Source organism: Choloepus didactylus, chromosome 8, assembly GCF_015220235.1.
Source record: "Choloepus didactylus isolate mChoDid1 chromosome 8, mChoDid1.pri, whole genome shotgun sequence".
In the NCBI taxonomy this organism is placed as follows: domain Eukaryota; kingdom Metazoa; phylum Chordata; class Mammalia; order Pilosa; family Megalonychidae; genus Choloepus; species Choloepus didactylus.
The window spans coordinates 133,164,784-133,180,330 of record NC_051314.1 but is presented as its reverse complement, the minus strand read 5'-3'; the positions used below and the strand labels follow the sequence as shown (position 1 = coordinate 133,180,330).

The 15,547-nt window shown below is 38.1% G+C and overlaps 1 protein-coding gene across 5 annotated transcripts in view; it reads right to left on the bottom strand.

The window, feature by feature from the left end:
• Positions 1-115: 115 nt before the first annotated feature.
• The window catches only part of BCL2L13 (BCL2 like 13), a 126,167-nt gene continuing 110,735 nt past the window's right edge, over positions 116-15,547 (bottom strand). For 3 of the 5 annotated variants that reach the window (XM_037848017.1, XM_037848020.1, XM_037848019.1), the window contains one exon: positions 116-2,480. In XM_037848017.1, coding sequence (XP_037703945.1) covers positions 1,674-2,480 — 807 coding nt within the window. In that variant the 3' untranslated portion in view covers positions 116-1,673. The remainder of the gene's footprint in view (positions 2,481-15,547) is intronic. The other 2 variants (XM_037848022.1, XR_005218554.1) reach the window with 2 other exon arrangements.

The following is a 15,547-nucleotide window of genomic DNA, read 5'->3' as shown; positions in this document are numbered from 1 at the left end:
CTGTAACAGACACACAAACACACTCTTAACCAACTTGTAAAAAGTACTGCTTTGGGGAGAATTGATTTAAAAACAAAATCAAACATTTAAAAAAGAAAGCACATTTAAAACATCATGTTTTGGTGACCAGGGTAGGTAAAGTAATTTTATTACAAATTTCAGGATCTAAAAAGTAATTTGTTACATTTACTAAGATAAATCTGAGATGAATTTATGTATCAAGCATGTGTCCTGCATAGTGACACTGTGATCCTCAGGCATAAAAGGACACAGTTCCACCCCTCCTTTAGGGATGGGATCAGGCCAGATGAAAGGAAATTGTGCTGACACAATTAGCATATACTGGTTGGGACTGTTTGGGTTTATTTCTGAAGAGTTTGGGCAAAGAAGCCTCTGTCCTTGAACTGTGGAAGTTAAACTAGAATCTTGAGGGCAAGCCTCTCTTTTCCCAATTTTTATTTCAATGCTATTTAGGAGACTTTCTGTATTTAATAAGAGCTATGATTCGATTGGTTTTGTAAGTATGAAAATCCTTCCCATATGGCAAGAGACCCACATAGGAGCGGGGTGCCCAGTAGTGAGACTGAAACCAGGTATGGGAAAAACATACCAGCCCAGCGTCCTAGATGGCAACCTTCCAACAACAGAGACGCTGCTGGCAAGTAACCATAAGGTGAGGAAGGTGACCACAGACAAAAAAGGCTGGAGGAGACCTCAGGAGGTCATGTAGGCCATCTTCCCACCTCTAAATGAGACAGGGTTACATGCCCTTGCACACATAAGTAGGGAACCCTGGGTCTTTTTTATTTTATTTTATACTTATTTAACTTTTTTAAAAGATTCTTAAAGGCAGCATCTTAACAAGGTGGGGCTATCAGAAGCTTCGGGGACTTGATGGGTCTGAGCAAAAGTACAGAGCAAGCCCTCTGCCACAGGACCTTAGAAGGAACCTGGGATGAAGAGGAGCAGTGCAGTACCTTAGAGGCAGCTGAGATATAAGGGGAGAGCAGGCCTCATACTACAAGACTAAGAAATAGGGGAAGAGGAGAGCCAAAAAGAAGTGGCTACAAAACAGCCTGCTCATCAGAAAAGATGAAATTCCAAGGGGGCGAAGAGCTGAAAAGCCAGTAGCTAATGAGCCCACAGCTAAGCCCTCTGCCTGGGAATTTCTATCCCAGATTCTCCTGAACTAAGCCTCACCCTCTAGAGCAATGGCTCTCAGCTTTGGGGACTCTGCCCCCCAGGGGACATTTGGCAATGTCTGGAGACATTTTGGGTTGTCACAACTGGAGGCGAGGGGATGCTGCTAGCATCTAGTGGGTAGAGGGCAGGGACACTGCTAAACAGCCCACAGTATGCAGGGCAGCCCCCACAACAAAGAATGCTCAAAATGTCAGTAATGCCGAAGTTGAGAAACCCTGTCCTAGGGGGAGTACTTGACTCGTAAGATTCTGAATCTAGTGTGAGCCCAGACCCCTGAACTTAAAATCAAATGGGAACTTCCTCCACCTCAAGCCCTAATGTATAGATCAATCCACTGCCCTGCTTAGCAAAAATCCCCACTGATCCCAGAGTGTTCTACAACTGTCCGATCAGCTGCTGACGGTTCAAATTCCAGTCAATACCACCAAAGCCTTAGATACCTTTCCTCTTCTTTCTCTTCGGAAAAGCTGCTATTTCTTTCTCAGAGCCAGTGCCACCCCCACTGCCACTGCCAGGATAGCAACAGCAGCTGCCCCTCCGAGCAGCAGAACTGCCTTGCCCTCAGACAGGGGGAGGGCTTTCTCTTCTCCAGCACAGGGGGGCTCTTCCATAAGGCTCTCTTTCCTTACACTTATCTCCCCTTCACTCAGCAGTGGTTCTGTGGGTTCCAGTGCAGGGACCACCACCTCTTCCAGTTCAGCGGGTTCACTTGTTGCTGCTCTCACCTCTTCTTCGCCAAGTTCTACAAACAAAGATGTGGCAGGGCTGGCTTTCTCACCTGCAGTCGTTTCTGTGTCAGGTTCGCTTGTCTCTAGCAAGGAAGTGGCAGTGATAGGTGGAAGCAAGGGAACTGGGGTTTTAGGGAACGCCTCCGGCAGCACACTGGTTGGCAGGACTGCAGAAGCCACAGCAGCCTCTTCTGTGCCCTCAGGTATTTCTTCTTTCTCCACGTGCACAATGTCAGAATTCGAAGAGTTGTTCTCACTCTTCTCTCCAGCTCCGTTGCTATCTAAGCTTTTGACTTCTTCAGGATCCATTGCAATCTGCTGCCAGGACTCAGGACCAAGGGACACTGGTAGGCTCTCTGTGTGCCAGCTCTGGCTGGCTGATAGTGAGACAGGTAAGCTCTCTGACTGCCAAGAAGTGGTCACGGTTGGAGACTCGGGGGGACTGACTTGCCCAGAGTTGTCACTGGGCAGGATATAAATGTCATTACTGTCTTCTGCAATGATTCCAGGGTATTCCTCTTCCTCTGACTCAAGATTAAAGACAGTGCCCTAGAAAAGGAGGAGGGTCAATACAAAGAATGGTAAATATGTTAAAAAGAAATGTAAATCTGGGGGGAAATTCTTTCCTATACTGGAGTTCCAGGAATACACAGTTTAAACCTACATTAGTTTTCTGGATTGAGTACAATTGTTGGTAGGCCAATGCAGAGGAAGGATTTTTAACAAGACTAGTCTTCTAATGTTCAATTGATTCTGACTTGATATTTAATTCAAATTACACTCAATGCAATAATTATTGCAAAACAGCAGAGAAAACAAAGGTAAAAACCTTGCTCTCAAGGAATTTATCACTTAGTAGGGTACAAAAATAACAATCTCAAATGCTATGCCATAAGTCAGTGCTACTAAGTGTTCAGCTGGGAAAATGACTTCTTTGGTGGCAGGGCAGGGAGACCAGAGAAAACTTCATGGAGGGCATCTGAAGAATGGCTAATATTTTGACAGGTGAAGTCATGTAAAGGACACTATCAGCAAAGGCACAGAGATATAAAAAGGAGGAGAACAGGTGGGCCCAGTTTAAGTACTGCACAGTGTACACGGAGAAGAGATGGTTTCATTAGGATAGCTAAGAAATATGGACTTTGTTCAATAAGCACTGTTGGTCACTGAAGTCTCTAAGCTACAAAATGACGTTCAGGGAGGGCTCTACTTTAAAATTACCCTGATAGCCAAACCAGAAAGATTAGAACAGAGACACCAGAAATGAGGGGAAACTCTTGCTTCTTACTATAGCAAGAGTCTAAGCAAAAGCAATAAAGACCAGTAGTGTAGGTCTCTGTCCCCATATTTAACTATGTGCCTACTGTGTATCAGGTGGTGTTTTAGGTGCTAGGGTTTTCAAACCTTAATTTCTTCATAAGTAAAATGAAGATGACTAACTTGATAAGATTGTTACAAAAATCAGGTAATGTATTTATAGTTCTTGGCATACTACCTTGAACAGAGTAAGCAGTCAATAAATTATACTATTATTAATCTTGGTTTGTTTGTTGTAATTATTATTGGTGTGGCATGATATGGTACAAAAAGCTACTCTCAAATACCATATAGGGAGAACAATAAAAAAAAAAGTAACAATAATTTGAAATGATACCCTTCCCTGAGGAGAAAAGGTAATTTACAAACTCTTTCCTCCTTCTCCATCTCTTCTTAAGTAGAGGTATCACAAAACTGGAAAGTAGAATCTCTCTTTGGAAATTATAATACCGTACCATTAGGAAAACTGAGGGGGCCAGTGGTTTTGAAGGTAGAAAGGGCTTCTAGGTCTTGGGGCTTTTGAGGATAACAGTCTACACTAGCCCTGGTGAGGTCCCTTCAAAAACAGAAGAGGAATAATTTAGTAACAGCTGTGGGAGGGAGAGAGAGGAAGAGAGAGTACTTAAATTTATTGGGGATTGTTGGGTCATCTCATCTAAGTAGAAAAAGAGATGGAGATCCTAAATAGAAGCTATAATCAGGTCTCAAGTGTGTATGCTTGGCAAGGCTTTTCACTAGTGTTATTTTTAATATGGAAGGATTTGAAATACTCTTCAAGAGAGGAAATGTTAAAAAAATTTTGATTCATTCAAACCATTTCACTATTAAAAAAGAAATTAAGTAGATATTTAAGTCTGATGTGGAAGGAAGCCCATGATATACTGTACAAAACCTCTACACAAAAAAACTACAAAGTATTATTGAGAGGAATTAAAGATGACCTAAATAAATGGAGGGATATATATCATGTTCAAGGACTGGAAGACTGGAAACATTAAGATGTCAATGATCCCCAAATAAATTATTGGCACAATGCAACCCCAATTAAAAAAACCCACCAGGTTTTTTCTTTTGGAAATTGACAACTTGATTCTAAAATTCACAGGAAAATAAAAAGGGCCAAGAATAGCTAAGAGTTCTTGGAGAACAACAGAGCTGGAAGGCTTATACTACCATTTATCCAGACTTACTACAAAGCTACAGTAATTAAGATGATGTGCTAATAGTTCTAGGACAGACAGTAAGATTAATAAAAATGAACAGAATCCAGTAGCAAATGCACACATGGCAAAGGTGATGCTGCAGAAAAGTGGGAAAATGGAGGATATGATCCCATTTATTTAAAAAAAAATGTAAATATACACACACATGCAAATACCAACACCTAAATATAATTATTTATTTGCATACATTCATACATACTTAAATGTTTATATAAGCATAAAAAATGTTTGGAAAAGTGTATACCAAACATCTCTAGGGGTAACTACTAAAAAGCAGAATTGCAATAAAACTGAATTATCTGAATTTTTTACAATGGTCATGAATTAGTAAAAAATATATATTTTTTCAATATTTTCTAAAAGAATCTAAATATAAATGAGGTTCTGCTTCCTCCTAGGAATTTAAGATTAGTGGATATTCTACAATCTCAACACTAGTTGTGAAATAAATTTGACCAACAGGAGTCAGGTGAAGAGAAGCTCCTGAATTTCTTTTGTACAAGTCTCTAGGAACAAGAGGCAGGACATGTGGATATCTATTACAAAATCAGTGTTCTTTTCATTTTTATTTATTTATTTTGGTAATGAAATATAATCAAATAACTTAAATTCACTACCTTAAAGTATATAATTCACTGTTCTGCAACCATCACCACTATCTGATTCCAGAACATTTCCATCACCCCCCAAAAAGAAACCTCCTATCCTTTAGTAGTCACTCCTAATTCCCCTCTCCTCCATCCCCTGAAAACCCCTAATCTACTTTCTGTCTCCATGGATTTGCCTATTCTGGACAGTTCATATACATGGAATCATCCCATATATGGCCTTTTGTGTGTGGTTTATTTCATTTAGCATAATGTTTTCAAGATTCATCCATGTTGTAGCAATATTAATATTTCATTTCTTTTTATGGCTGAATAATATGCCACTGTATGATGTATACCACATTTTGTTTATCCATTCATCCATTAAGGGACATTTGGTTTGTTTCTACCTTTCGGGTACTGGGAATACTGCTGCTATGAATATCCACGTACAAGTTTTTAATTTGGGGGGATATATATACCTAGGAGTACAATGGCTGGGTTAAATGGTAATTCTGTATTTAACTTATTGAGGAACTACCAAACTGTTTCTCAAAGCAACTATAGCATTTTACATTCCCATTAAAAATGTATGAATATTCCATTTTCTCAACATCCTCACCAACAATTTTTATTATCCATTAAAAAAAAAATTATAGCCATCCCAGTGAATGTACAGTGGCAGTTCTCTAAAGGCTAATGATATTGAACATCTTGCATGTCCTTCCTGGCTATTTGTATGTCTTTGGGAAAATGTTTATTCAAATCTTTTGCTCAGTTTTTAATTGGGTTGTTTTTTATATTGTTGAATTTTAACAGTTTTATCTTTTATTCTTCAAAAAGACTATTACACAGTTGGATATTAAAATAGCTGACTGCTTTGGGGGTGGAGAGGGGTTGCTTGTAATGCAGCTGAGCCTAAACGAAATAGGGGGGTAAACCAAAGTTGTCTCGAAAATTAGTTTTACGAAAGTGGCTAGTAATCCATGCTATTTAATAATTTATTTTTTAGAAGATCTTTGCCATTAGCACCACTCCTCAAATGGATTCCTTTCTGAGGCTTCAAACCCCACAGGACTAAAAGAGGGCTTCACAGCTATTATCTTATGGGATTCCATCTCCTTTCAACTTTCATTGTATTTTCACCAGTATAATGGTAATATAAAACCACTCAACATTTCTGAGCCTATCATCAATTATGAATTCTAACAAAGAGTGCCTTCATAACCAAATGCAGCACATAAGAACTGTATACCCATCAGTGGCACAGTTCATTGATTACAGAGAGCCAGAAGATAAGGCTTGTCCTACAGAAGAATATAAACTACATTATTTCGCTATCTTACCCCATACTTAATAATTGTTTAAATAGCATCCATCTCATCTTCTAAGTCCTAAATATATCTCAATGTATTATTCCTAAACGTATTTTAACACATCTAAATATATCTCCCTCCCCTTCTCTCAACATGTCCTGCTATTATTTTAATACAAGCTAGCACTATCTTGCACCAGAACTAATGCAAAAGATTCTTGACTATCTTCTCGCTTCTGCAATCTAATCTGGAGAAGAATAGCACCATTTCACCAGTCAGCTAAGCCACAAACCTGGTAGTCATACAGGATTTATCATTTTCCTGAAGTCGTTACTTCTTAAAGTCATGAACTGTGCTATTTAGATGCTAGTGATAAAATAATGTCATCTCTGTCCTCAGAGTTTAAAATATAGCTTAAAACCTAGTAAATGGGACCCTAAAAAAGATGGCAAAGTTAACAAGCTTCAGAGTTCTGTCCCTTCCACAGAAGCTTTGAACAACCAGCAAGAACTGGCAGAAACATTTTTCTCAAAGCTCCAGAAAACACTTAAGGTATTGGAGTAACAGGGTGAATGCCAAATCAAGAAAAAGTCTACTTAAAAGCAGTAGGACACCCTGCCCCTCACAGGCTCAGCCAGTCTATGCTCCCAGTGCAGATCCCTGGTCCCAGTTCCAGGGGTGGGAGTAACCCTTGTTCACACACTGGGAGCACATATATCTGGGTTACTCTGTCTAGTGGTGGCCTGAGGGACTGAACCAGGGCACTGACTGCATGCTCACTGTCCCAGAACTTGTCCTCTGTGTGGCAGCCAGCTTGCCAAGCTCTTCTACAGAACACTATGGGAGAGCAGTTAAGTGACTGCCCAGGATAAGGGATTACAGGTTGGAAGACATACAGTGCAATGCCCGGGATCATAAGGAAACTGTTTCCTAGGGAAGAGGGGACATTAGTGTCCATGCAAATGGGGGAATTTCTAAGGCCGCGTGCCCACTTGACAAGACACATGCACAGACAGGACCAGGAAGGCCCCTATGCTTTGGGCTTAAGCTGTTCTCTATAGTCCTTCCTTGTATGGATAAGCCCTGAAGGAGAGCAATTGTACAGGTCCATCCGCAAATATTAGGAAAGGAGTTTTCTTTTTTCCTCCTCCTTCCTTTTTTTTAAATCCTAGTTCCTGGCATTCAAGGAAAGATCTGTCATAAAACTAGCTGGATACAACCTTAAGGAACAATGCCTCCGAGTCTAAATTCCAGATATAACACAATAAAATATCAAAATGTCCAGGTTTCAACAAAAGGTCACAAAACATACAAAGAAACAGGAAGCAATGGCCAAAATAAAGGAGAAGATTAAAGCATTAGAAACCATGAGTGATGAGGACCAGACATACCAAAGACTTTAAAATGGTCCTAAAAATGCTCAAAATGCTAAAGGAAAACATGGACAAAGAACTAAAGCAAATCAGGAAAATGATAGATGAACACAAAGAGAGTATCAATAGACAGATGGAAATTTTGAAAAGGAACCAAATAGAACTGAAGACCACAGTATCATATATTAAAATCCCTAGAGGGGTTCAACAGCAGATTGGTCCTGGCAGAAGAAACAATCAGTGAGCTTGAAGATAAAATTGAAATCATCCAGTCTGAGGAGGAGAAAAAAGAATGAAGAAAAGTGAACAGAGCCTGGGGGACCTGCGGGACCCCATCAAGCATACCAATAAATGCACTGTGGGAGTCTCAGAAGAAACAGAAAAGAAACAGAGAGCATATTCAAAGAAATAATTGCTGATTATCTTCCCAAGTTTAATGAAAGACATGAATATACACATCCAAGACACTCAATGAACTCCATACAGGATAAACCAAAGAAACCCACACCATGCCATATTATAATCAAATTGTCGAATCCAAAGATAAAGAGAGAATTTGGAAAGCGGCAGGACAGAGGTGGCGTGTCACATGAAAGGGAGCCTCAATAGGACTGGGTGCCGATTTCTCATCAGAAACCATGGAGGCAGGATAGCAGTGGGATGGCATATTTAAAATACTGAGGCTGGGACTTGCCAACTAGGAATCCTATGTTCAGCAGAACTACCTTTCGAAGATGAGGGAGAGATTGGGACATTCACAGATGAACAGAGGCTGAGGAAGTTCCTCACCCCTGTACCAGCCCTATAGGAGATGCTAAGGATGGTTCTGCAAATGGAAAGGAAAGGACACTAGAAAAGAGACTGGAGCCACATGAAGCAATGATGATCTCTGGTGGAAGTAACAACACTGGTAGATACAAATGCCAGTACTGTTGTATTTTTGGTTTGTGACTCCATTTTTTTACCTCTAACAGTATCTAAAGGGCAAACATAAAATGTAATGATAAGTCAGTGGTTTTGACTCACAATGTATAAATGCGCAATTTATGACAAGAACTACAAAAAGGTGGAGGGACAGAGGGTTACAGGAACAGTTTGTGTATACTGTTGAAGTTCAGTTGGTGTCTAGGGAAGTCAAAGTGTTATAGATTTGAGATGTTGGATTTAAGCCCCATGGTAACTACAGGGAAAATGTCAGAGGATGTGCAGACTCATAGAGATAAAAATCCGAGTACAGGTTACCCAGGACAGAGGGAGGCGGAGTGGCGAGTTGTTGGATAGTAGGCATGGGGTTTCTGTTTGGGGAGATGGGACAGTTTAGTGATGGAAGGTGGTGAGGGTACTGCAACATTGTAAACAGGAGTAATCCCACTGGATGGTACGCTTGGAAATGGTTGAGATGGGAAGGACAGTGTTCTATGTTGCGTCAATTTAAAAAAAAAAAAAAAAAAAAAGCAACAGAAGAGACAATGACAATGAGATGTAATACATGATCCTGGATGGGATATATCGAGAGGAGAAAATGCTCAAAAGGACATTATTGGGGCATATGGAAAAAAATGGAATATTAGACTTACTAAAACTTGTATCAGTTGAATTTCCTGAACTTGATGGCTGCACTTAGGTAGTAGCAAAAGTGAATATTCTTGTTCGGAAACATACATCAGTATCAAGCTTTCAAGGCACATGATGTACACAATCTACACTCAAGTGATCAGCCAACAGACAGACAGATGGATACAAAGATGGACAGACTGATTGATAGATGGATGGATGGAATGATACGGCAAATGTGGTAGGATATTGGAGTAGGTCGATCTGAGTTTCTGAAGGGATGGGGGTGTGTTTGAGTACTCTGTATGGGTTTGTGTTATTTTTGTGCTGTCATGTAGGCTTGAAAGTATTTCAAGGGAAAAATTTAAACAACAACAACAAAACCCTAGGGAAGGAAACAAACACAGGGTGCTCTGGAAGCACAGAGGGGAGGAACTTACTTGGGGATTCATGGAAGACTTCCTGGAGGAGAGAACAACAGCACTGGATCTTAAAGAATAAGTAAGAAAAATTCCCCTGATTGAGGATGCAACCTCAGTTAAAGGCTCTATTTATATACTCTGTGACTTAGACTGGAAGGAACTCTTATCTCACACCCAGCTGTGACCAGAGAGACTGGAGTTCCCAGGCTTGGTAGAACATCCATTTATCATTACTTTGTAAACCTGTTTCTTTTATCTTAAGTGCTCCTTTAGTAAATATATGTAACAATTCAAAAAAAAAAAAAAGAAAGAAAGAAAGAAGGAAAAGAAAAGAATGAGTAAGAAGAGTCAGGCCAAGCCAAAGAAAGAAAGATGCTCCAGGCAGCAGGAAGAGTATCAAAAACAAAACAAAACAAAAAAACCACGCATGATGCTGAAAGGTATCGCAGTATATACAGGCAACTACTAGCTCTTCAGAATTCCAAAGCATAAGTTCAAGATGGAGAGTGAAGAGGAAGCCAGAGCTGTAGGAAAGCACAGGAACGATGCCAATGTATGGAATACATTCTATATCTGGATATAAAACAAAGGTATGTATGTATCTCACGGAAGGTGAGTTTTTCCCTCAGTCTGCCAAGTTTGCAAAGATCATGGTTCCACTGAGAAATAAACTCATCCCGCCCCCTCCCCCATGGTACCTCTTAGACACCATCAATAAGAGATGAATCTAAGGTACCATCTGGCCATTGGATAAAGGCTCAATTTGAATTTTATAAGATAAAATAGCACTTCATTTGAAATTTGTTTCTAATTATCTGACTCCACATAAAAAGCAAGGACAAAATCATAAAATATTTAGAATAAGACATTATCCCTTCTTGAGCACATTAACTTTTTTCTTAGGAAACCAAATTTAAAATTTTAAAAAGGCTACAGCAGAGTAAATGATATTAGAAAAGGTAAGGCCAATCTCTCCTCTCTATCCCTAGAACCATCATTTGTCTAGAATCCAAATTTATCTTATACTTATTAAGGGCCCCATACAAGAAGGAAATTGTACCTTGGCGAGGTGTGGCTGACCGTGCCCCAGCCAAGAGCTGTACTAAATTCCCAAGTCCTATCCTCTTACTCATGTAAATAGTGGCATTCTTCACATTTGGGGGAGGAGAGAACCTATTGCAAGTATGATGAAAGGTGCAAGACCTTAAAAATGTGTATTCATACAAAGCAGCATATGATTTTAGGGGAAATTTCAGACTCCCTGAAGCATATCCATGAGCCTCTAAATACTTTATGACTGGTCTGGCTCCATTAGGGTCTGGCTACAATTCCATACCATATGGATCACTCAATCTAATCCCTCACTCTTGTTTTCTCTGAATTCCTTGAGAGCTTTGAGTCTGCACCACACAAAATGTCACAATTATACTTTTTGTTTCAAATTTCTGACTAATTTTTTCACATGTATTATTCCTCTCCCCAACTAGATTATAAATATCTCAAGGCAAGAAAACATACTTTAAACTTGATATCCCTCATGTAATGCCTCACATATGCCAAGCAAACAGTGGTAATAAATGGTTTGCTCATAGGAAAATTGGTCCATTTTTGGTTAGAAAAGAAACTCTGAACATTAGCTGTTTTAATTTTCTCAGGTGCTGTTGGGCACAGCAATTTGTTCTCTCCATTTTTACAGAGTCCTGGTGCTGAAGGTAGAATTCAAACCCCCATCTTCTGACTCAAGTCATACTGTTCCATCTACCCGTAATGTCCTCCCCTCAATTCTGCCCATCTGAATTCTTCTCTTTACCTCTTATAGGATTTATCTATTCTAAACACATTATAGCTATACAATATGTAGCAAATGGTATATATATATTTTTTCTTTTTTTTCTTTTTAATTTTTTTATTTTGGAATAATGAAAATGTTTGAAAATTGACTGTGGTGATGAATGCACAACTATATGATGATATTGTAAGCCATCAATTGTATACTTCAGATGGATTATATGGTATGTGAGTATATCTCAATAAAATTGCATTAAAATAATTTTTTAAAAATTGAGGGCTCAGAAATCAAATCTCACATGTATGGCCAATTTATTTTGGACAAAGGGGCAAAGTCCACTTAATTGAGAAAGAATAGTTTGTTGGTTTAAATCTATTTTGTACCCCATAAAAGGCCATGCTCTTTTTTTTTATACGCAACTGCTGATTTATTCATTTATTTTTTTTTAAAGACCAAAGGATATTTATTGTCCAATTTGTTGTAAAAAATACTTCATGACATTGAATACTCTTTTCATCTTTTTTTTAGATTTTTATTAAGATTTATTCACACACCATACAATTATCCAAAGTAGGTATATATTTTCTTATATCCCTTACTAACTATAATCTCCTGGAGACTAAGGATATGTTCCATAACATCTTCATTGTATTGGTTTCTTTTCCCAGCCCCACTCCTCCTATGCACCTTACAGGATTCCATACATATTTAATATATTAGTGCCTAATCTTAAAGTCCTTGGGAACTTAGACAAGCTGGTCCAGTTCTTAAATCTGGGTTTCTTCCATTGAGCAACAAATGTTACTTCCCTTTCTGCATGACTGCTGCCTTGGAATCGTGAATCCACACAGATGGAATATTCTTTATCTGTAATATAATATATACCATAATCTGCTGATCCAGACCCTCAAGCCTCTCTGAGGAGGAAGTATATCTGTTTTCAACTTCTACTATATACAGAGAAGGACACTCAGTGGAGGTCTGAGCAGGATTGAATGATTTCTGGAGTGCTTTTCCGTAAAAGCACAGTTTAGGGCATATCCTATTGGCACAAACATAGATGATACAGCACATAAGAAATGTGTGTGTCTTAACACAGCTCTCTTGCTATTCTGACTCACATCCCCTTCGAGCTACCTAAGCTGGGTCCCAAAGCTCATCTAATTCCTTCCTGCTTTCTAATATAAGTCCTTCACCTCCTTCAAGATGTGACTTGACTTTTTTCAAGAAGCCTTTTCTGATTAGGCCCTACTTTCTTGCACAACTACCATTTCCTTTCTTTGTATTCTATAATACCTACTAAAAAATCTGTACTTTAGTGTCTTTCTTGATATTTATTTAAACAATTGGCTCCATTAGGTATAGACTCTATTTAACCAGTCAGCCATGTAATAAATTCACAGTACATACAGTTAAACTGACAAAAGAGTTAAAGATTATAACACAGTGGTTGCCAAACTTTGCTGCCTAATTAGAGTCACCTGTGGAATTTTAAAAAATTCCTATGGCTGAAGTTGCAACCCATAATAATTAAATTAGAATCTTTGAAGGTGGGACTCAGGCATCATAGCTTGCTAAATAGAAAACAAGTATAACAATGCTGTAATCAAGGCAGGCATTGCTATATTCTACAGTTCCCACAAAAGTGGGTGAGGCACTTCCAAACATAGTGCCAAATGGAGACTTAAATCTCCTGTCGTTCTTCAAAGCAATATTCTAAATTGCTCTCATCCCCTCTGCTGACCCACATAAAACAGGGCTACTGTGGACATATTTATCTAATGACTTACATTCCTCTCTGTCATATCCAAAGGCCAGACATAGCCCAGGCATACTCTAGGCACAATAAACAAGCAGAGAGGCAAAATGATTTAGACTTTTGAGTCATTTTTAAGGATATAATATCCCAAGATTTGCTCATTCTTGGTAATTCACCAATAATGAAGAATGACATAGGCAATATGACTGAAAATTCATATAAAAATGGTTTATTCAGGGAACCATTTCTGTAACCTTCTCGGAAGATGAGTTTCAAGAGTGAGGAATGTGTAGTCACCAAAGACAGATCCACAATAAAGCTAAAATTTCCTGTGAAGGTTATATTTGCCTACCTCTTTGCCAGAAAATAATTCTAATTAGTCATGCAGACTCTCCAGTGCCTTAATTATAAAAGGGATTTCTTTATACTATATGATTTATATACTCAAAGATTTATCTGTTTAGTAAATCATCTTCTCAGGAGCTCCATCTTGTGAAGCGCAGAAATAAGGGCTCACTTATACAATAATTTTACAAGAAGGAAGAATAAGGTGGTAAAGAGGAGCAGCAGTAGCATAAAGTAGCACAAAGTACGTATTTGTCCCTTACTAACTTTACTTTAGTTCATGTGAATTTTTTTACATATTTACTCTCAAAATGGCTCACTTGCACAATAATTTTACAAGAAAAAAGTGGTAAAGAGGGGCAGCAGTAGCATAAAGTAGCAGAAAGTAAGTATTTGTCCCTTACTAACTTTACTTTAGTTCACTTGTTTTATATATTTACTCTCTCAAAACCTTCTAAATGAGAACCTAACAAATATGGCTTAGCAGCTGTATAATCATCCACTCTCAAACCTCCAAGTAGCTAAAAGTAAAGGTAATGAGGCCTTGCTGAAGATTAAAAGTTTTTCTCCATTAAGACACTGTGGATACCTGAAACTATCAAACTACAACCCAGAACCCATGAATCTCAAAGACAATTGTATAAAAATGTAGCTTATGAGGGGTGACAATGGGATTGGGAAAGCCATAAGGACCACACTCCACTTTGTCTAGTTTATGGATGGATGAGTAGAAAAATAGGGGAAGGAAACAAACAGACAAAGGTACCCAGTGTTCTTTTTTACTTCAATTGCTCTTTTTCACTCTAATTATTATTCTTGTTATTTCTGTGTGTGTGCTAATGAAGGTGTCAGGGATTGATTTAGGTGATGAATGTACAACTATGTAATGGTACTGTAAACAATCGAAAGTACGATTTGTTTTGTATGACTGCGTGGTATGTGAATATATCTCAATAAAATGAAGATTAAAAATAAATAAATAAAAGCAATAGCGGTTTCATGGAACATCTGTTCTAGACCTTTCTAGGCCCTTCACCTTTAAGGATCCTGAATGTTCAAATAAGTAACATTAGTTCTCATATTTTTACTGGAGTCCTGAGAAGCTACTCAAAAGTTTGAAGATTACAGTGAAGTTATCTCTGGCCTATAAATGTAATTTTCATCAAAATTCTACAAAATCTTGTGACACATTAAATACTATCCTCGGAATAAAGCTTTTCCTATCCAAAGGAAAAAAAAAAAAAAAGTGTTGCCAAAGTGTAATGGATTTATTTTAAAAAACAAGAAAAATATTTTTTTGGAATTGTAAAAAAAAAAAAAAAAAAAAGCTATGCAGTAGCTAGTCAAAAAAAAAAAAAAAGACACTGTGTACTTTTTAAAATTGTGCTGTCTTTTTGTTAATTGAAGAGAAAAAGTTGGGGGAAAAAATTAACAAAATTTTAATACTGAATCATAGCCTTTCACTCCAAAAAGCGAAACCACCCTATTTTCTCAAAGAACTTGCGTTTCATTGTTATGCAAAACAAAGAACATCAGTTACTTTACTACTAGTGGCTTAAAACAGTATTTCATTCAAAAAACTAAAAAAATATTATTAACCATTCCCAACTCCCAAATTTTGGAAATAAGGAATGTAATTTCTTATGTTCATTATTCTTACTCTTTGGATCACATCTGCTCCCACTCTCTGTTCATATTCTACAAGTTTTGTAATCTGTTTTCATGCTACTTCAAAAGATGTACAGTACAGCTGGATTCATAAGAGCAGCCTTACAATTACACAGTTCTTCAACAGAAGGGTTATCCAAGGGTCAGAGTTTCTAAATGCTCACTGATAGGAATTCTTAACAAGTTACTTATCTTCACTTCTAAAAACAGAACCTCTAATAGCAAGAACTGATTTAAAAAAAAAAAAAGCCATCATAAGAAGG